General features: G+C 47.2%; 1 protein-coding gene across 10 annotated transcripts in view; it reads right to left on the minus strand.

The window, feature by feature from the left end:
- Positions 1-513: 513 nt before the first annotated feature.
- Positions 514-21,151, minus strand: part of TRAK1 (trafficking kinesin protein 1) — a 106,273-nt gene continuing 85,635 nt past the window's right edge. For 3 of the 10 annotated variants that reach the window (XM_088831609.1, XM_055414552.2, XM_055414555.2), the window contains 4 exons: positions 19,667-19,983; positions 13,814-14,152; positions 6,396-6,498; positions 514-3,376 (listed from right to left, as the gene is read on the minus strand). In XM_088831609.1, coding sequence (XP_088687735.1) covers positions 2,578-3,376; positions 6,396-6,498; positions 13,814-14,152; positions 19,667-19,983 — 1,558 coding nt within the window. In that variant the 3' untranslated portion in view covers positions 514-2,577. Of the gene's footprint in view, positions 3,377-5,510; positions 5,602-6,395; positions 6,499-13,813; positions 14,153-19,666; positions 19,984-21,151 lie in introns of all 10 variants that reach the window. The other 7 variants (XM_055414553.2, XM_088831611.1, XM_055414557.2 and 4 more) reach the window with 4 other exon arrangements.

Below are 21,151 nucleotides of genomic sequence, written 5' to 3' on the forward strand. Positions count from 1 at the left end.
ATTGAAATCCACGCCACTGAAACCACCAACACTATGTTTGCTTGTGTAACTTCACTTCTTCCACACATTAAAGTGGCAAGACTTTTGTCATTTTCTTCTCTGTCTAGTGATCCTCCACTGTCCTTGATTTTTAAATCTCAACCAAGTCCTATGGAAGGCAATTTGACAACATCGATTTGGGAATTTATCCTATAGGTAAGTTCATGTATGTGGAAAATTACATATATGCAATATTTTTTCATTTCAGGGTTGTGATAATGAAAGTTTATAATTAAAGGTTCATGGGGGTGTGTATGTATTCACAGTGGGCATGTGCACAGTGGAGTAGTATACAGCCTTGAAAAGTGAGAGAGCACTTCCAGCTCTGACTAGAAGTTTATCCAAGGGAAAGTATTACATTAAAAGAAAGGTGAGATACAACAGAAGTATATGTCTTTCATTTAAGTTCCCTCAAGAGCTGAATCCCTCATGTCTTTCAGAGATCAACTCCTCAGTGAAAAGAACAGAATACAAATCAGTAGCAGCGTGGTTTCCATCATTTGAACTTATTTTATTGGTACTCATCAGCAAATAAAATTTTATTGTTGATTTTGGATGCATTACAACACACTTTTTGGTAGTGGTTGCACAATGTTGATCATTTATTAACTATACTAAATACTGCAACCTCTGCATTGCTGAATTTTTACACGGGTATTTCCTTTGTGATGATGGGTGGCTCCTCTCTCTGAATACATAAAATGGTCCATTCTAATCATGGTTTTCATATTCCTTTGTTATTCTATCTACTGCTTTAAAATACATTCAAATAAAAAGATATAAGTTCCGTGCAGTGAGTGCACACATCCCACAGAGAGGAGAGTTGAAAACATAATTAACCGACATCCTCGTGTTCAGAGAATAAATAGTCTGAAATCATGGGAATGAAGCTTGCTCCCGGGAACTTTCTCAAAGTATCTTCTGTGGACAAAAGTTCACACTCATTCAATTGAAGGATACATCTTTTGCCAAGGGGATGGAAGAAAAGGGGAATGGAGGGGTGCAAAATGATGATCTTACTTGCATATGATGGTATCCTTCCATAGACACCTGAACAAATGGCCACAGAGCACCATGATGTGCAGTCCCCAGATCAGAATAAATAAATGATCTGCTCGGACTGGAAAGCCACAGACACACTGTGACCAAGCTGGATAGGACAGAGAATGTTTGTTTAAAATATAGCACACACAAATAATAAATAAAAGTTTGAAACTTAGTGGATGACAGGGATGGGACCAGGCTCCCTGTTTGTTCATGGTTCTTTTCACAACACCTCTACCTTTTCCTAAGGATAAAAAGTGGCACAAGGACATGAAGGGCTTTTCTGGGACCACTCTTTTCTGAAACAAGAGGGCAAAACGTGTGGGTATCAAATGGCCGCAGCAGAAGACCATAGATGTGAGAATACACTCATGGGTGTCGGGTCTAGAGTAAAGACCAGAACCAGCGGACCACCAAAGCCTTGTTTCTCTGTGAACTGGGTTGGTGTTACCTTTGGCTGCATTTCTACTCTCATTGTTGACAAGTTTCATTCACTACCTTTCCCCCGACCCCTTTTCCTTAAGGTTCTATTGTTAAAGTCACGTTGGGTCTGGTCTTAATCAACTGGTTGTGACACTGGGTCCCAGAAATAAGCTGCTATCTCACTAGCTGCTTGGTGTCTGAAACTTGTATTTTGGTGTCACAGAACCATAGAGAGAACATTTTACTGCGACTTCCCATCTAGTACCATTACTTCCCTGTATATATTAAAAAAAAAAAAAACATGGAAAAAGTAAATCACACAGAACACACAGGGGCTGCCAAATGGTGCAGCAGGAGTGTAAATACATTCTCTTTCAGGTCAGACATCTGGCCTGACAGTGGATTACAAAACATGGAAGGATGACTTCGCATTGAAGGCATGAGAAGAAAAAGTCACAGGTCAAAAAAAAGAAGCGACCGTCCGTTGGGGCCGAACAGCGAAGGTCTTAGAGAAGCTGGGACCCCAGAAAGAAAGAACAACTCTTCCATCATGAAAGCTACGGCAACTGCACGTGGCTGTGGACGGAGGCCCCTGACGCTCTTACGGGGCAGGAGAGGTGAGGTGCCCAGTGACGCCGGGGTGGCAGAACCACCGTGCCACCTGACAGCTCAGGATGTGTGGCTCTGGCAGGCAGCCACAAATTCACTGGTTTCCTATCCATGGGATAAGAACACACTTGGGGGTTTCAGTGCTTCTCAAAGGAAAGAAGAAGGAAAGACACCCGGCTGCTCCTGCCCCCGCCCGCCAGCATGGGCTAGGTCCTCAAGTGAGTGATGTCGCTGCTGGGGCGCTTCCTGCAGGATCTGAAGGAAGAGCAGGGCGGATACAGGTCTCCAGGTCCTATGTGTTTTACAGAGTCTCCACTCTGCCCCCATTAGGCACGAGGTTGATTTGTCTAGCTCAGGAGGGGACGGACAGAGGAGGGCAGAGGGAGCATGTGCAGGGCAGGGGGAGGACAGTGAGGCAGGAGCCAGCCTGGTCTCCTCTAGGGGAAGGGCCTCTTCCCAGCCTTACCGTAAGCTAGTTTGTTTGGGGAGCTTAGCACCCATCAAGATGCCCGAGGTGAGTGTCACAGGGGCTTTCATCTGCATGCTGGACCCCACCATGGTGGGGAAACTGCGGTTCCGTCGGATGCCACTGTTGAGCTGGAGCCCACCGATGGCACTGGTGACAGTGGGGCATCCGAGGGGCAGGCCTTCGGGCACCAGGCCTCTGGGGACAAGGGCCTGCGCAGGGCCTGGGGGCCCACAGAGAAGCGGTCCCTGGTCCTCAGTCAAGGTGGGGACATGGGCTCGCCCCGAGTTCACCACTTTGGCCACGCCAAACCTCCTGACTTTGTCCACAAGGTTGAGGTTGGAGACAGACACGTCGGTCTGGCTTTCACTGCTCCGGACCGCCTTCTTCTCCCTGACCTCCCTCAGGATGGAGCTGGCTGGCTTGGAAGCCAGGAAGTTGTCGTAGGGAGGGCTCGTGCACTTGAACTCGAAGGAAGGTGGAGAAGCTGTGGGTGTCTGCATAGGCGAGTTGGGTGGTGTGGAGGGGATCACGGCCATCCTGGGGGCATAGGAGTGCAGGAGGGTGCCCCGACCAGCCCTGTCCCAGCTCTGGGGGTCATACACAGCCGCGGAAATGCCCCGCTCCTTCAGCAGCCACACCAGCCCCAGGGACGTGCTCATGGTGGTCGTGGACTCACGGACGTTAGTGAATGATTCGGCCAGGCTCAGTCTCCGGGGAGTGCATGGCGTGGCCACTGGTGTGGATTTCAAGTGGCTGGCGTTGCCACAAGCCGGAGTCGGGGCCGAGTTAAGGCTGAAAAGAAAACACAATATGTCATTGATCAGAAAATGACCAGGAGAACCAAGGAAAGGGTCCGGGCCAGCCTCCTGCAGGGGCGCAGGGCAGGCCTGGAATATACTGAGGGGACTCCTCCAACCCAGGCTCCCTGGATGCCTCTTTTCATGTCTGACCCTCCCTCTCATCTGTAGAGGCCGTGGAGTCTCTGAATTGGGGGGGGGGCTGGTTTACATCAACAGGAAGCTGCATGTGATTCCCTTCTCTCAGCCCTAGAGGGTGAGTGCAACTGTTGACTTTGCAAGTGAGGAAATTAGGCTCAGATTAGGTGACTTACTCAACGTCATACTCAGTGGAAGATCCTGGATTCGAACCCAAGTCTGAGTGACCCCAAAGATAAGAGAGGAAGCCCTGCAGCAGAGAGAGGCTCTGTCTCTACCAGTTTCCTCAAATTCCTGCACTCTTTCCCAGTACCCATTTCCCTGAGGTAAGATGTTAACCAGAGCTCTGGGGTATGAGAGTTGATTCTGGGTGTGACTGAAGCAGGTGGGACACCTTGGTAGAGGGCCCTCGGGTAATGGGGAAACTGAGGCTTGAAGGTGCACATCAAGTCAGCAGCAGATCCCAGGCTCCTGACTCCCTCTATAGTGCTGTTTCCTCTGCACCCTGCTGCCCTTCAGTACTTTTCCCGTGGGTGCTGAAGCCCACTTTGTTGAATGGAGATGGGGGACATGGAGCCATGTCATGTATCATCAGATCTTCATCTAAAGAGCTACTTAGAAAAAGGCCCACTGGGTGGTGAAACCTGGTTACTATAGGAAAGTAGAGAGATTCCTCTGTCCACTTACGTATGACTGAGGGCCCCCTATATTCCAGAAGCTGGGATTCAGCAGTAAGGAGAGTCAGGGCAGAAAGTATAAGCAAAGGGCAGCTGTGGGAAATGCATTGCTACCTGCCTGGAAACCAGAAGAGACCCTCTTCTCACGACTGCTACAGGGATGGAGTGAGGCAGCCCTCCGACCCCAGGCACAGAGGCCCTAAGCTGTTGCTGGATGAGCAACCGAGGGGCACAGAAACATCTCTCCTGATGGTCTCATAAGACCTGCCCTGGCTCCTACCTAAGGATGCAGCAGGGGCTTCAGGTGCCCCTCGGAACAGGCAGCTGGATGGTCCCCAGGAACTGGGGGATAGAGCCCTCTCCCCCAAGCCTGGCAAGGGACGGGCCACACACCTTGGATAAAGCACCAACTTAGGGAAAGGGGAGTAAGAGGACAGGATCTGGGGCCTGTCCCCAGAATGAGTGGAGCAGGGACCCCTGCTGTGGGAGGACAGGTCAAAAGCCAAGTACAAGCTGTAGCATCATTTGGCTCCACACTCAGGTGACCTCACCGCTGGTCGGTCTATACATGGTGAGGAACCCAGAATAGGCCCGTCTCATACAAGCTCAGGAGTAGGGATGCTGGTGGGTGGGGAGCACTCAGAGGAACATGGGATTAGAAACTACAGCAGATCCCGAAGCTTAAAAGGTGGGTCTTCAAAAGGCACAGGTGGATTTCTACAAAACTGATCTACAAGCAATCGAGGGTGAAAAAAATCTGTACTTGGTCACAGAACCACTTCTAGAGAGATTTTCCATTTTTGTTTCAGGCTGCCTTTCTTTCAAACTCAGGCAAAAAACCTTCTCCTGCTACTTACTTCGCAGGCTTTTTCATCCCTGATGAGGCCATAAGGACTTAAGAGAAGAAGACAGGGGTGCAGTGTTGAGTCCTACAGCTACCATCAGAAGAGTGCTGGGGCACCAGCCTCTCCCAACGGGAAGCTCTGTCCATTGGTTTTCAACACAATCTCTTCAAACATAAAGCTGGGGGATGGGGAAGCCAGGTTCTCCAGAGGCAGGAAGGGAAATGGAGACAAGCTAAAATTTAGAGATCCCCTTCTGGTAAGAACCTTGGTTAGACCTGTATTAGTGTTGGCACTTGGCTTGACTGGGGTGTTTAGACAGGTTAGGGGTATCTGCTGTCAAGGCCGAATTAGCCAGGCACAACCACAGAGACGCATCCACGCCCACGTTGCGGGTTAGTGGCGGCCACACGTGCACACACAGCTCCTTCACAGGGCCCTGCCAGGCAGGCCCTGCTGGCGGTGTGCTCACCCCCTGCCTGGCCCGTGGGCTCACTCTCTGCCCTACATCTGCTCTCAGCTCAACAGGGCCTGGGGCTGCTTCGTCGTCCTCCTCACATGACCTGCGGAGAATTATTCATAGTTGAAGGTGCTCCTTGGGGTGGTTACTCCCTCCGAGCTGGCCCAACTCGCCTCCCTCCTGTGAGATACTTTCCACTCACCCTGGCACCTTGCACCACAGAGAAAATGGCTGAGGTGGGTCACACCACCATGTTGGGGGAGACTGTTTTCCCTTTCACCAGAAGCTCTGGGAGGCTTGAAATCCAGTCAAGCAGACCCTTCCCCCGATCCTGCCAAGGCCACACAAGTCCTCTGTCAGATGGTGCCAATTTCTATCACTTCTTGGAGGCACCCAAGGGAAACTGACCACACCAAGCATGTGGTTCTATTCAAGTTTTATCATTTTGGTTGTTATTTATCAGTGTGGCTGTGATGCATGCATGGTTCCTGGGGCCATTTCCAGAGGCAACAGGGCTACCACAGGGTTCAGTAACTCCATTCTGTGAAAGAACATGTTCTACTGGCAAATTTGGGGGCAAAAAGTCAACAGACTTGGCCTTAGAGCCTGTGGTAGTGCCCTGAACTTCAGCTGGTTGAGGCAGGGGCTAAGAATCTTTCATGGCCAATAAGAAGGCAACTTAAAGTGGGTCTAGGTCTCTATTCAGTGCTGGATATGAATCAATAGGGGTCTTGATTCAAAAAAAGAGATGGGACTTGAACAGGTGAGAGATGCTTCCAGTGGCTGGAGTTGGTTTTGAACAACCCTCTTTCTACTTCAGCTTTCCTTGACATTAAGTCTCATAGGGAGTGTTCCCACCTCACCCCACCCTGCCCACCCTGCAACTGGGTCCCTTACCTTGGTGTGACCCGCGTGAGCTCGTCTGAAGGATGCAGGATGCGACAGGTGGTGAAGGTGAAGGTGGAGTTGGTCTGTGACATGCACTTCCCAGGGTGGTGGGCTAAATTGGGGGGAGGGGAGGAACAAAATATAGTCCTTGCATCCAAGTACACCCACGAGAAAAGTCAGAGTCCCGCATGGCCCTCGACAGATGCAAGAAGCAATGAGCTACCTTGTAAACTGGATCTGGGCGAGGAAGGTGAAACGCGAATGTTCTGGGTCGAAGGTGGTCCCTCAAAAACAACCACACTTTTGAGCACTGGCATGCAGAGCATCGAATTCCAGCTTCCAACCCAATCCAGACAGGGTTTCCCATCAGCGTTCTTTGGCCAGTAGTGGATCCAGTTTGAAAGGCCAAAAGGCCCTTGGGGGTAAATTTGGGTTCCCTCCTCAGAGATTTGAACCGGCTTCCTTCTTTTGTTGCTTTACTTTTCTTTTCATTGGCAGATAGGTGCCAAGCTCTGCCAAGGGGAGGGGAGAGGTGCAGGGCAGGGAGAGGCACTTGCATCTAGAAACAGGGCAAGGCTCATGGGCTCCCTTTTCAGTTTACACAAAAAGGGGCTTGAGGAGGCTGGCTCCACTACTGCCTATCTGTGGTTGGCAGGGAGGGAGATGGGGCCTCAGCTGCCTCAGCAACAATGTGGCTGGCAAGAGTCCCAGGGCCCAGGTTCTCTGCCAGGGCTGGGCTGGTACACAGCAGCAAAAGCAGCACCAGTCCCCCTGAGCTGCTTTCTTGCCATTTCTAGGATGTCTGGTTTCTGATGAAAATGAGTAAGTTGTCCTCAACTTATTTCCTTTGAAAGCTCCAAAGAGTTGTTAAGGCAGCTGAAGACTAGGATCTGGAGCAAAGTAAATCACAGAAGCTTTAGGACCATGCATCAGAAAACCGCAGGTGAGAAGTAGGAATAGAGTCTACAGGAGACATCATGATTGTAGAGGTCATCCTCATTCATAACTCAAATATAAAAGGAAAAAAAAATAAAAGAAAAAAAAAGATGTTGCTCCCAATAACATGCATGGTGAAGTCTAGGATCATCCCCTCCTCCCCACCAACTCCACCCCTGCAGCCTCTCAGCCCCCAGAGACCTCCTGGGAGAAAAATGATTAGGATATTGGAGGCCATGAGCATCCTGAAGATTCAAAAGTCTGGAACTAGAATCTTCTAGCTCTTTATGGCAAGTTTTCTCTTGGATTTGACAAAAAGGAAATCAAACCAGAAGAGATCGGTGCCCCAAACCTACAGATCCACACACAGGTGACTGTGTCTTTAAAAAAGAAAAAGGAAAAACAAGAAACTAGATGAAATTTAAAAAAATATTGGAGACACGCAAATTGAAGGGAGGCAGGACAAAGCCAAAGCACAAAAATGGCGGCAGTGACTCTGGAGCTGTGCAAAACTGGTTTGCCCTGATGACTGTGGTCCAAGTCATCTCTGTGTGCCAAGGAAGGCTTTGGTAGCCCCTGGCATGGCAGCCAGCACCACAGCCACAGAGCAAACTCTCAGCCTCAAGGAGCTCCAGGCAAAGCAAGAGGGGTGTGGGAAACACATGTGAAAATAGCCTTATGCATCTTCGTTTCTCAATCCAAAAAGTAATAGTTTAGGAACTCAGATAACTGAGAAATGACTGTGAGCAAAACAAAAATAGAAGAAGCTATGAAGAAAAGGCAACCAACCAATCACGATTCTCTGACTGCAATAAAGTCTAGAAACAAAAGCAACAGAAAACCTGAGAAAAGCATCCCAAATAACAGGCATGATGGGTTATTTCGGAGGGAGGAAAAAAAATGCAGTAAGTAGAAGTAATTAGGACAGAACATTTATAAGAGAGAGAACATTTTTTAAAAAATCAAACAAAAGCAAGGCTGGATTTAAACTTAGAAGCATACTCCATTTAAACACATGGCCAGAATATCAAATCAAAAGGTCACACACACATTCACCTCCTCCTCCACCCCATTATGTATTGGATCTTCAATTGCAACAGCTAGTGTGAGATGGACATTTTAGACACTGTTGCATCAGCAGAAGCAAAACCCATCTTATGCAAATGGGTTTTGGGAATAGGAAAAGGCTGCTAAAATTCAGAGGTCATCATTCCCCAGAAGCGATGGACAGCTTGAGAAGATTGAGGTAAATCAACAAGAATCACAAGTGCCAAAGCCAGAGGTTCAGCCCCTCTGCAATACCACTGGGACGCCTGGACCCGCCAGCTCTCTGAGTCACCACTGCCCGCCGGGCCGCTGCAGCGTCTCCCTTCCTTGGGACACAACACAGAGACAGTGAGTTGCCACAGAGCCATGAGGGGCTGATTCCTACAGTTCTGTGTACAGGAGAGAGCAAATTCCCAAAGCAGGAGGCGCTAACAGAGTCTTCAGGGCAGGGAGCAGGGGCTCAGGGAGAGGGCCCAGGCCCTATGGCACCCCAAAGCCCTGCCTTAGGTGCTGTGAGTTCACCTTGTGCTGTTCACATGAGGCCTCCAAGGACGGGGTCTCCTGGATTTATGCTCTGACTTCCTACTTAAATCCTCCTTCTTTTTCTCAGTCTGATTGGAGGACCGCAGTGTTGTGAGCTAGAAGTACAAACACTGACAAATACTTTCATCAAGTATTTTATTTGGGAATGAACTTGCATTTCTCCCCCTCTCCTCCCCCAAACCCCTCATCCTTTATTATTTTTATTTGTTCTTCCTCCTCCAGGTTCTGAAACTGGTACAAAATCCTAATCTATCAAAGGGAACTTTTATCCTTAGTTACTCCCTGATTATTCAAGACTGTTTCTGCATGAAATTTTCTGGGGAAAAAAATTTCTGTGATGAGTCCATGTGGGAAAAACTCCATAAACCTTTGTTTGCCCTGTGCTTCATCATTAACATAAATGCTGTTTGGGACTAATGTAGCTTTAACAGGTGTTTTTCTCTGAGGAGTAGGGAAACAAAGGCAGTTTCAGATAGAGCAGAACCACGTTTTATCTTTTCTTTTTTTAAAAAAAGATAAAAGTGATTTTAAACTATACAGTGTTACAAGATGACATTTGGAAGCCCTTAGTACCAGGCTTAACATGGGCCTGTAACTCTTTTTCTCTGCTTCTTAAGCATTTCTCCTAAACAGCCCCCATCTACAGTTTGAAAGACCCATGAGTCCCCAATGCAGACATTCAGCCCATCGGTTCCGGGAAGGTTTCTAGCACAGAGACTGAAAACCACATCACAAGATCTTATTCTGGCTTCTGTACAACTTTTGGTTCCTGCAAAACTTAAAAAAATGAAAAGTTTAGTTGACCCACTGCACCACGTTGTCTACTGTCTGTTTCATCTAAAGAGCGACTTAACAGAGGAATAATCTCATGGTGTGGCAGACAGACCAGAAATTCTTTCAAGTGGCTGCTGGGGTATCTTCAGGAGATAAAGTGACTCTTTGGAATGCTGTTAAAAAGTCAAAAAGTGCAAATGTAAAAATCTCTTTGGAGTCTTAAGATGCCAACAGAGCTGGATCCCATGCCCTCTTGCCTTCTTGTCTGTCCTGTGGCAACCACCGACATTGGGAGCTGGGAGTAGGGAGCTGGCCTGGCTAAGCTGCCCCAAGTTCATCCAGCTGGTGCTTCTGGAGCCAGTTCAAAGGTGCACTTCTCCAGGGCATTACTAGATGGTACAACTGGACAACAAACCTGAAACTCAGTTCCCACCCACGTGCTCCCTCAAGAGCCCTTCACTTTAGGAAAGGCTGAGTGCAAATACCCACTCAATAGTCCACATGGGTGCCCCTCCCAACATGAAAGCACCCTCCTGTGGTTTTCAGAGATGAGGTTCCAAGAGAAAGCGCTTCCAGAGAGCAGGCTTATTCTGGAAATTTTAAGTAGGGTTGACTCCATGCTGTTTGAGACAAGTCAATAAAGCAATTCTTCATTCATTTTTCTACTTCAGGCTGCATTGGCCTATTTTGCTGTGGTGTAGTATACACTTGGATGCAAGAGCACAGGACTTCCTTAACATCTCCTAATACAGGGGTGTGAGCAGATCCTGGCTCTGTCCACCATGACCAAACTCCTGTAACTGCTACACACCACAGCAAGGTTGAAAAGTCTGGCCATCTGAGTGGGAACTCCCTCAGCTCTCTAGGTAGATACAAGAAGGAACATTCCCAGACCCAATGGTCTGTGAACTGAATGCACCAGACTTTTCCTTCCGGATTCTTCAGGTTTCCATGGCCAATGTTCCCTCACAAGCCCCTTTGGGTCCTGTTTCCCCAGTGGGACTGACAAGTGTGAGAGAATGCCCACTGGAGGCTTTGTTCATACCAGCCCCTGCCCCAAAGGATGCTGGAGTGATACTCAGTTCCTTAATCGTCTGCTTCTTTTAGCTGTTCCCTTCCGTTCAAGAAACTCTCCTGAGCAGAGCCTGTACCTATGTCACAAATAAGAAAGCTACAAAGGAAGCTAGTTCTTGGCTTTTGCTTCTGAGGGGCCGAAGACCTGCACCTTCAGGGATTTCCAAGGGTACTTTTAACCAAATGAGATTTTTACTTTCAACACTTACTTTAGGACTTCAGCCCCAAAGATAATACAGCTCTACTGCAGAACCACTGCCAGGTAGGCTGCCATGATGTGTAGGAGTCTGTTTTAGGACATTTCTCCTACTGGAAATGGTCTCCATGTGCATGAGTATTAAATAAGCTGACCTTTACTTTCTTCTATGTTGCTTTAATCCCGCCTCTGTCTTCCCTTTAAGAATCAAGGCATCCAGGTAATTCAACTGGACTGTCCATCCAAACCACCATCTGCTGACCTAACTGTGAGATTAAACTCTAATCTTAAACCTTTACCACATGCAGGCTCTCTGCTACACATAAATACCTAAAATTCGACAGTACGAGATTATTTCTGATAAAAGTATACTTTATGACTTAAAACAAAATACATTGACTGAAATAAAGTAAAACTAATAATCTAAAAATTGTTTATCATAATCCATTTTAATCATCTAAATTATTTACAAATATAACAAGGATTCATCCTTTTTAAAGACGTGGGATTATAAAAATCAAATAATGATACAATAATACATTAAAATATATTAATAAATATTTTTCAGCACTCAAAATGTTTTCTCCATGAGAGTAGGCTCTAGACAAAACTGCCTAATATACAACTTTTCCCAATTTCCTCCCATAATACCAGTTGTGAGAAAAGAAAGGTTAATCACCTTCTGTCTTCAAAGGTTCTCCCTACTAAGTCTTCCCAGGCAGATGGCAGCTCCTGGAACTGTGCTGTTTGGCAACGGGAAAGGGTAGACCAAGGCAGAGAGCAGGCGAGTACAAATCCCAAGACAGAGGATGTCCCAGGGCTCCCCGTGGAAGCTTATCTGTCTGCCCATGACTCCATGATTATGTGCATAATGTCACTCAGGGCCCCTGGGATGATTTACATTGAGTGATGTGCTTCTTACATTCCAAGAATCAAAATGGTCCCATCATTCCCCACAGAGGAAAAAGAGCCAAATCATTAACCACGCCTTTCCCTCCTCCACAGAACTTTGACACACCTTACTCAGAAAACAATCTCCAAAGAACCCTTGTCTAGAGATCAGACCTTCTCTAGAGTCCCTTCAGCGATCTAATTCTTTTTGGCCGCACACTTCCAATGTGACCCCTCTACAGTTTCTGCTGGGGGTTTGTGTGCTCTTCTCAAGAGTTGTTGGGATGGATTTGTTCCAGGTTTGAGGAAGGAGGGATGAAGCAATAGATATGCCTTTGTGTGTGGTTAGGAAAGTGGTCAGGACTTAGCTCCTCACACCTGGTCCCCTTGCCCTTGCTGTCCTCAGAGGGATATTCTTAGCTGACTTGATAAGCTTTATTCCTTCTCTACAATTTTTCAAAGATGAACCTAATGGTGCTTCTTTAAACTCACAGCACTCACTTCTATTTCACCTGTCAGGCTGCAGGGAGGGGTCACCACACTTGATACAATGCCTGCCGCTTCAGTCACAAAATCAGTGGACACAGTGTCTCCTGCACCACTGTCTGCCTTCCAGAAGGGCACCAGTGCTGATGACAAAAGGAGGTACAATACCTAAGCTGGTTTCCTCTTTGTGAGAAGATCCTAAATAATAAGCATTTTCATTCCATTGCAAGCTTAATCTGGTAACTTAATGGCTAAAAAATAAAAATAAACCTAGGTGTTAAACAATCTTTTTTACTTGATGATACCTAAAGTTTATGTCAAAGGAAAAAAAAAATTTAAAAAGAGTCCCTTGGACACAGGTGTGTGAACTTCCCCAGGGAATGGGAGACACCACCATGAACCTCAGCTCTCACCTGCTCTGTACTATATGTGGAGTGTTGTACCTTCCATGAATGAAAATTGTCAGTCACAAGATGAATGTGCTCTTCTCAAACCTGGTGACTTGGAAATGTCATTAGGATGATGACATTGGGTTAATTCTTCTTCATCTGGGTCTCTCCCTCTCAGCCCAAGCAACGAGGAGGTCCAGGAAGTCTGGGTAAATAGTAACCCATGTGATCCTGTGATCCCAGGGCCCTGAGTACAAAGCTTTGCATCCCGGTGACCCCTAGGATGTGTAATTCTGCAAACTCATGGTCATAACTTTAATACTGGGTGGGGGTGGGGCGGGAGTAGGCAGGGAGAACACAGAGATCAGGCAGGGCTCTTTTCCAGATTCATCTAGAATTCTCTCTCTAAAATAACTTACTAACATCCTCTTAGGGTTTGCTGGATTAAGGAGAATTGCTAAAGCACTTTAAAAAATCCACTTTGAACACATGTATAAGCTGGAATGAAAACACACACATCTTCACTACAGTTAGGAAATGACAGGCTGATCTCTGAAGTGCTGTCTGAAATCCTGAACACTTTCTGGGCTTCTTCCAATTTTAATGTAGCATGCAGGTAACACATTCTCTCATTAACCTTCTGAACATTCCAGCACTCAAAATTTCCCCTAAAATTACCCAGCTCAGCTCAGTTTGGAGGTCATCAGGGGACTCGAAAAGCTGCCCCTTAGACATGGGAAGCAACCCAGAACAGAAATGGGGAGCTGATGCTCGGGACTGGGGCGGGGGATGACGGGGCAATAATCCACTTCTTTTTAGCAGCCTTTCCTGCTCCCCTTCAAGAGCCTGCTGGGCCATGCACCTCCAAGATGGGCAAGGAGCCACACCCATTTGTTACAAAAGGAGGGATCAGACTCTATTAAAAAATGGAACCCCATGATGGGAATGCTTTCATCATCACCCACACAGACGAGCAGAAGCTACAGACAGAGAGCCACTACGGATGGTGCTCGGAACGGAAGTGAGAATGGCCTGGAACTCTGCCTCCGGTAGAGGTGCCAGGTTTACAGGACTGATGGCGGTGCCCTCACCAGACCCCTCCTCCTCCTCCTCGGCCGCTGGCGGCTCCTGCATCTCCTCTGGGAAAGCCTGAGGCCGGCTTGGGTAACTTCTGCTGCCTGAGACAGTCACACGTGCTCGGGACCTCTCACCTGAGGTCTCTGGGTGCTGAACTGGCGTGGAGGTAGCTAGGCCCGAGAGGGAAATGTGGTCACCTGTGTCGTCTTCTTCAAAGTCGTTAAGGCAGTACACTTCATCCAGGTCAACATCCAGCGTCCTGAAGCCCTTGGTGACCACACCAGGCCGGGGGTCCAGAATGCCCCCGAGGTGAGGCTGGGCCAACTGCTGCCAGTGGTGAAGGGTGGCAGAACCTTGCAAGGAGAAAGGGTCGGGGGGGAAGGGGTGACAGGGAGAAGAGAGGGTTAGGACGGGAGTCTAAGCTGATGGCTCTTCACCACCCTCCAGCGCGGAGTGCGAGCCCAGGGGGCCCTGGGTGCCACAGGTGAACTCTGGGAGGGACACCCACAGAGTTGCCTTGTCCCCCTCCTGCTATGTGTCAGGCGCCAACCCCCTTCCATGCCCAGAAGAAGCACCAATCTCAGGGCAAAAATCTATTTTTTTAACAAAGTAAAATTAACATCATACTATGTGTCAAGGATGTTGGGTGACAAACTCTTTATTTTAAGCAACTGATGTCAACCCCCAAATTCAACACAGAAATCACTTTAGAAACAGAAGCAGAAAAAATAAGCGCGATAAGCACAGAAAGAGGGTGGGGGCGGGGGTGGATATGTGTGGATTCTACACCAAGGACACAATGCTGGGAACAGGGAAGACAGCAGAGACAGAGTAAGATGATGTCACACCAGTTCCGGGCACCCACGACAAGAGAAGAGCGAAAAGAAATGAACACAGTGCACGGATAAGTGGTGGGCACGGCCGTCACCTCCTTTACCTAAGTTTCCTGTATACGCTGCCAGCAACCTTGACAGGCTGCAGGTTTGGGGAGTGGGAACTGGCTTAAGGAGATGTGATTTAAGAACATGCAAGTCCACCCAGAGGTCTAAAGCAGAGGAGCCGATCTCCTCAATGACACCAGACCCCGGGACTCAGATGACACGGTGTAAGGTCTATAATAACACCAGAGTGCGTCCCTGAGGACCTTGAGGGTGTGCCAGGTACTCACAGAGAGAGGTATTCCAAGACCAAGCCTTCTTAGGAAGCCTGGGCTAAGAAGTGTATGTACTGAAGAACATCTCAGATCCTTTAGCATGTTGCTCTGTGCCAGGATTCTGCCCAACCCATCTGCCAGAGCAACCCTTTCCCCCTTAGGACATTATTATCCCTCACATGGCTCTGCTATCGGGGGTGCCCGGCCCGTGAGGCTGGGCATTCTATCCCCATTCCACAGATGAAGAAGCTGGCCACACTGAAAACATGTCAAACTCAACAGAGAGACTTTGAAAGTGGTTCTCAAGCATGGAAATGCAAGAGCCTTCCTGCACAAATAACCTCTCAGACTGTCACTGCTGGCTTCCTGAGGGCATTCCTCTCTGAGGAGGGTAGGGATCCCTCCAGGCAGCTCTGGGGAAATCAGAAAGGGGAACTAGGGAGGCCAGGGGCCAGCAGCTCAGGAGTCAAGATATAAGAAAAGGGAAAGGCAGGCACGCAGTGGGGCCAGGAAGTGGTCCAGGAATGTAACTGAGATCCCCAACCCTCTGCTGTGCCCAGTTGAGTGCACTGACTCCAAAACACTGCTGCAAAATAATTTCTCATTGGATAGTCTCAGCCAAAGAGTCTTAAAAGGGTTTTGTAGATGGACGATTTCAAATCCACTTTAAACAGAAAAATGTTTTACACACTTTGGAGTTTATCCCGACATTAAGTGTCACAAGTACAATAGCAACCTACTTAACTGGGATCTACTGAATAAAAATGGAAAATATTCTAAATGCAAAAAGAAAAGAAAAAAGACCAAAGGTGCATATAATGAAACAAACCTGTCCATGGGACCCTAAGTCCTAGGTTCCATGGCAATATTTTTTAAAGTTACTCTGTACAGAGACATGTCAGCAGGGCAGCTTGTTTTATATGTATCACCTCAACTCATTCCTCAAAACCACCCGTCATGGTTAAGTATTATGACCCGCACTTTCACAGACAGAGGTTCACTGAAGTTCCTAACTCCCAAAGTCACTGAGTTAGTTGTAGCAAAGCCAGTGTTCAGTGCTAAAGGCCTAGTTCTTTCAATAAACTCACCCCACTTCCTTCCCCAAACCACAGGTCTGAAACAGGCGAGGCCATCAGCATTCCAGCCAGGAACCTGGGCTCAATGAGAATCTGGAGGAACACACAGTGGGCAGTGGAACTTCCTCGTGGGTGTGCAGGTCCTGCCAGGAGATGCAGTGCGGTTTCCGGCCACTGGGGTTTCTCCTGCCACTCCTGGGGACCTCCATGCACAGGAATCCAAAATAGGCCCACTGTTTGTGTTCACTATTCACACATCCACATTCCTGGGAACAAAACTGTACTGGGGAGAATTTTTAAACAAGGAATTTTGACACCTAGCTTGGAACAGCACAACCAGGGGTCAGAGGAAGATGAGAAATCCCCAGGTGCAATGTGGCCACATCACCTCTACCTTTGGAAGGGGACTAAAGGCAAAGCAAACACTCTGGAAAGTGAAGAACTGTGTCAAGGAAGTGCCAGGTCTCCCCATCCTTGTGAAGGGGGTTCTAGACATTTACAAAGCACCAGGAAAGAACTCAGTGGGGCTGGAGGTCTAGGCCCAGAAAAGAGTCCAGTGGGCTTCCATCTTCCATCTGTTTAACAGGCTGCCCCATTTTCCCCACCCCATGCATGAGTCCAAAACACAAATGAGGCTACAGGGAGTTGCTGTTTGGAGTTAAATAGCCTACAAAGAACACCGAGTTATTTGCATTCCCTGAAAATGCAGAGCAAGGAAATCTAGTGAGACTACGACAGAAAGATTATGCTGAAAGATGCACATTTGGCTTTTTACCCCATCTCCCGTCACCATCACCTTCTCCCGCCCACATGTGAATGACGCTGGGGTCAGGCAGGCAAAGAGAGGAAATGTTGTGTTCCCAGTCAGCACCAAGATGAAGGGCTATGGAGCAGGGTGTGTATAGGGCAAAAACATAATTACAGTTACTACCCTTTTCCTTCTGTTTGCTTTCTTTCCACACCCCACTGTTTTAACTAAAAGGTTTTCATGTCACCAAAGGAGAAGAAGACTCAATCCATTTATGTCAGCAGGGCACCTGAGGCTTAAAAGTTAGAACTAAACTTGCTGGATAATGGACAGCTTGGAAGTGTGTGCTTTTCCCTAATTACATATTAACTTGTTTATTTGGAAATACTATCTGGTTATAATTAGAAAGGAAGAGCAAAATAGAGGGAAAAAATACTGTCCAACTCATCTTTTTAATGCAGATATATCTCTTTCTAGTTTGAATGTTTTGTTTGTTCTTCACCTACTTAAAATGTGTAAGGTAAGGTGAAGAGACAAAACACCTAGCCCATCTATTTTGGCTGAGACCAATGAGCAGATAGCAAGATTAATTAAATAGGTAAGGAAGACAGATGGAAGACAGATTGGCTATCTGCTATGATCCCAGCCAACATTCTCCAGGGGCCTCACCCCAGGTACATTTACCTGGGTCACTGGAGAACACGGGAGTCCTACCAGCTTCTTGGTGGTCCAGTGAAAAAGGCTGTAAGAACATGGCACCAGCACAATGCTGGTCCAGGTCTCAACACTGGAGAGGCTAGCCTTCTCACCTGAGCTACCGGAACAGGGACAAGTTCAAGGAGCCTACAAGTTAATAAGTACCTTAAAGATGCTGAGCATAATACGAAACACAGCACGTTTATTCCTTGCCACAATCTTGTGTGGCAGATGTGAGCCCTCTTTTACAATAATGGAAACAGGGCTCAAAAAGGTGAAGTAACTTAGCCAGCACCACAGTTAGAGCTATAATGAGCCCAGCATCAGGCATACTTCTGTCAGCACTCCACCATATCAAATCAAACACAGTAACACAAAAAGGTAATTGCAGAGGAAGAAAGAAAGCTGATTGTATTTTAAACAGTTAAGAAGTCAGAGGACTATAAAATGGAGCCAGAGGGATAGACTCTACCATGAGAATATCTTACAGACCATATTGATACGATATGACTTTTTAATGGTAGTGATACAAGTTCCTGGTGAACAGAGTTCTATAGATGAAATTTATCTTGCAAATCTAATGGGATTTCCTCTTATTCTATTAATTTATCACAGAAATACTGCCATCTATGTCACAAGACTAAAAGAGAAAAAGATGACTTGGTCAAAATAATTTCTTCAAAAAATCTCTTCTAAAATATGCTTGGAAAACCAGTCAAAAACATATCCTTAGATGACCAATGAAACACAAAGTAAAATGTAGAAAGTAGACAAGATAGAGATGATAAATTCCAATGACCTTTAAGAGACAAAGGAGAAAAAAGAAAAGAAAGGCAAAAAGTAAAATTGCAGAAATGAAAAATTTTATTGAAAGAAAAACAGACACAATAGTGAATCAGAAAACAATCACCAAGCTTACAACTGAATAAATTAAAAAAAGGACGAGCTATCCCTCTTCTGAAATCTAAGAAGGACCTACATTATACAATTTAGAAGTAACCATGAAAAAGAATGTTTGCCCACCCTCTTCCTTCCTTTTCAGAATATGGGACCCAGCATTTCTTGGATCTTTAACAAGTACAAGCTCATCTCACAGCATGCATCCTAACAGGTGATACTCCAGCCCCCACTCCAGGGCTGAAAACTGGTTCTTTTGGGGTGAATACCTGTACTCTTTTTAGGCACAGATACACATATAATACATTAACAGTATATCTATCACATTAAATTTTCCGAGGGGATAGATTAGGAATTAATGTCTAAAATGGGTTCTTAAAGAAGTTGAGAAATACTGCCTTTACGGAAATTCTGATTTGGCTTTGCATTAGATACATAATATAGAATTAAAATATCTTCTTAAACTCTCATGAGTTTTCAAACTAAACGAGGGGAAAAAATGAATATTACAAACACCTGATGGTTCTTAGCAGGGCAATGATAAGTAAAGGGAACATACTTTCTAATACTGAAAGCAAAAAGAAACAAAGAAAAGCATTTCCATGAGTTTAACCATCTAGGGGGTTCCTGATACCTAAACCTGAATGGCCCCTGGAAAAGGTAGGCTTAAGGAGGTACAGAGCTCACTCTCCTTCACAGCCACCCCCTTCCCGGCCCCCAAACTGTGGAGGTCTAGAAGCCTTGCTCAGAACACACTGCTTCTGAAGAAAGCCACACCCTTTTTATTTGAACATCAAAGAACATGAGTCAACAAACAGGAAACTGCTTTCTCAGGGTTACTGAATAAACAACTTAAAACAACGTTTGCTTTGCACCCACTCCCTGGCACCAAATTTTCTGAAAAGTCAAAGCATCAATTCTCTACACTCCTCAGAGCCCTCTGACCTGAACTAATCAACTAATCAATTCCTGAGGATGTCAGGAGCGCCTCGGCCTTCCCTAAACATTTGTATTTCAAAGAACGCAAGAGAATTAGGAAACCAGCGCCAAACACGTTTTCTTTTCTTTGGCTTAGTTGGTGGAGGTTAGTCTGGGTTGCCTGTGTTGCACTTCCAAACCTGCACCAGGAGAGGTGGAGGCCGGGGCACTCAGAGGAACTCAAACCAGCAGCGGGGGTGGCTATCGCGGAAGAAAAAGGAGTAGGCGTTACAGAGGTTGCCCGCTTTCCGGTGGTGGATCAGGGACCACAGGGAGTCGCTGAGGAGGGCAGAGAGGGGCCGAGGCCCCTTGTGATCACCTTCCAGCGGCTTGACGATCTGAAGCTTCTCCGGCAGGTAGGAGCGGCTGCTGAACGACATGCCGGAGAAGCCGGTGAACTCGGAGAAGCGCGAGTGCGTGCCCAGGGACATGATGCTCTCGGTGGGTGTCAGGGAGCCGCTGAGCAGCTCGCCCTTCTCCGCCAGCTCCCGGAGCTTCCGCTCCTGCTCCTCCTCGAAGAACCTCCTCTCCGAGAGGTAGTTCTCCCGGCGGAGGGACAGCCGCCGCAGCGCCGTCTCCAGGTCGTGGGAGCCCGGGGTGCCCGGCATGCCGGGCTTCTTACTCCGCTCCTCGTTTCTAGAAGGAGGGGAAACGGGGGGGTGAGCGCGGAGCAGCCAGCAGGGGGCGCTGGACAGCACTGTCCTTACTACTAGTTTCCGGGTGGCTGCTGGAACTTCTAAGGAAACCAAGGCAAGCGGCTAAATGAAGGCAAAAATGGGGAAACAAATGCCTGTCCAGGAGAACAATTGCCTCTGTTGGCTTTTTCTTCCTCAGGGAGGTGAGGAGGTGGTACTAAGGTGCAAGGAAAACTTGCAAACAGTACATAATACACCCAGCCCCTACAAACATCTCCCTTGTGACACCTTGGGAAGAAACCTTATTCAGGCCGCAATTCCTGGTCTCCAACAGGACAGTTGGCTCCAGGGATGCACCTTTTTCCTCTTGAATTTAGGGAGCTGAGAGCTCTAAGAGAGTTCTGACCCAAGCTAGTGGTTATCAGTGGGGAGGAGGCGATACAGGGGCAGGGCATTAAGAGGTACAAGTACTTCGTATGAAATAAATAAGCTACAAGGATATATTATACAACACAGGGAATATAGCCAATATTTTATAATAATTATTAATGGATTATAATCTTTACAATTGTGAATCACTATATCGTACACCTATAACTTACATAACATTGTTCTGCAACTATACTTCAGAAATAAAAATAATAATGCTACTGCTGCTAAGTCACTTCAGTCGTGTCCAACTCTGTGTGACCCCATAGACGGAAGCCCTCCAGGCTCCCCTGTCTTTGGGATTCTCCAGGCAAGAACACTGGAGTGGGTTGCCATTTCCTTCTCCAAAGTGAAAGTGGAAAGTGAAAAGTGAAAGTGAAGTCGCTCAGTTGTGTCTGACCCTTAGCGACCCCACGGACTGCAGCCTACCAGGCTCCTCCATCCATGAGATTTTCTAGGCAAGAGTTAATAATTAGGTCCAAAAAACTCTCAGAGTTCTGATCAAGCATTTTCCAACTATCTGACTCATCGTTAAGAAAAACCAATTTTGTTAAGTCACAGGAAAAGGATGGACAATGAGGGTGGGGGTACGGCTCCTGCAGGGCTTCAGGAGGAGAGCAAGAGACCACCACCAATGAGGACCCACCCCAAGCATGCAGAGTGTGGTGGGCACTTGCCAGGCACGCTGCACCCCGCTTTCTGAAGCAAACCAGATTCTGGTCATGAGACAGAGCCTGAGT

The sequence above is a fragment of the Moschus berezovskii genome, chromosome 24, assembly GCF_049115385.1.
Source record: "Moschus berezovskii isolate FMDL1 chromosome 24, NW_MosBer_1.0, whole genome shotgun sequence".
Taxonomy (NCBI): Eukaryota; Metazoa; Chordata; class Mammalia; order Artiodactyla; family Moschidae; genus Moschus; species Moschus berezovskii.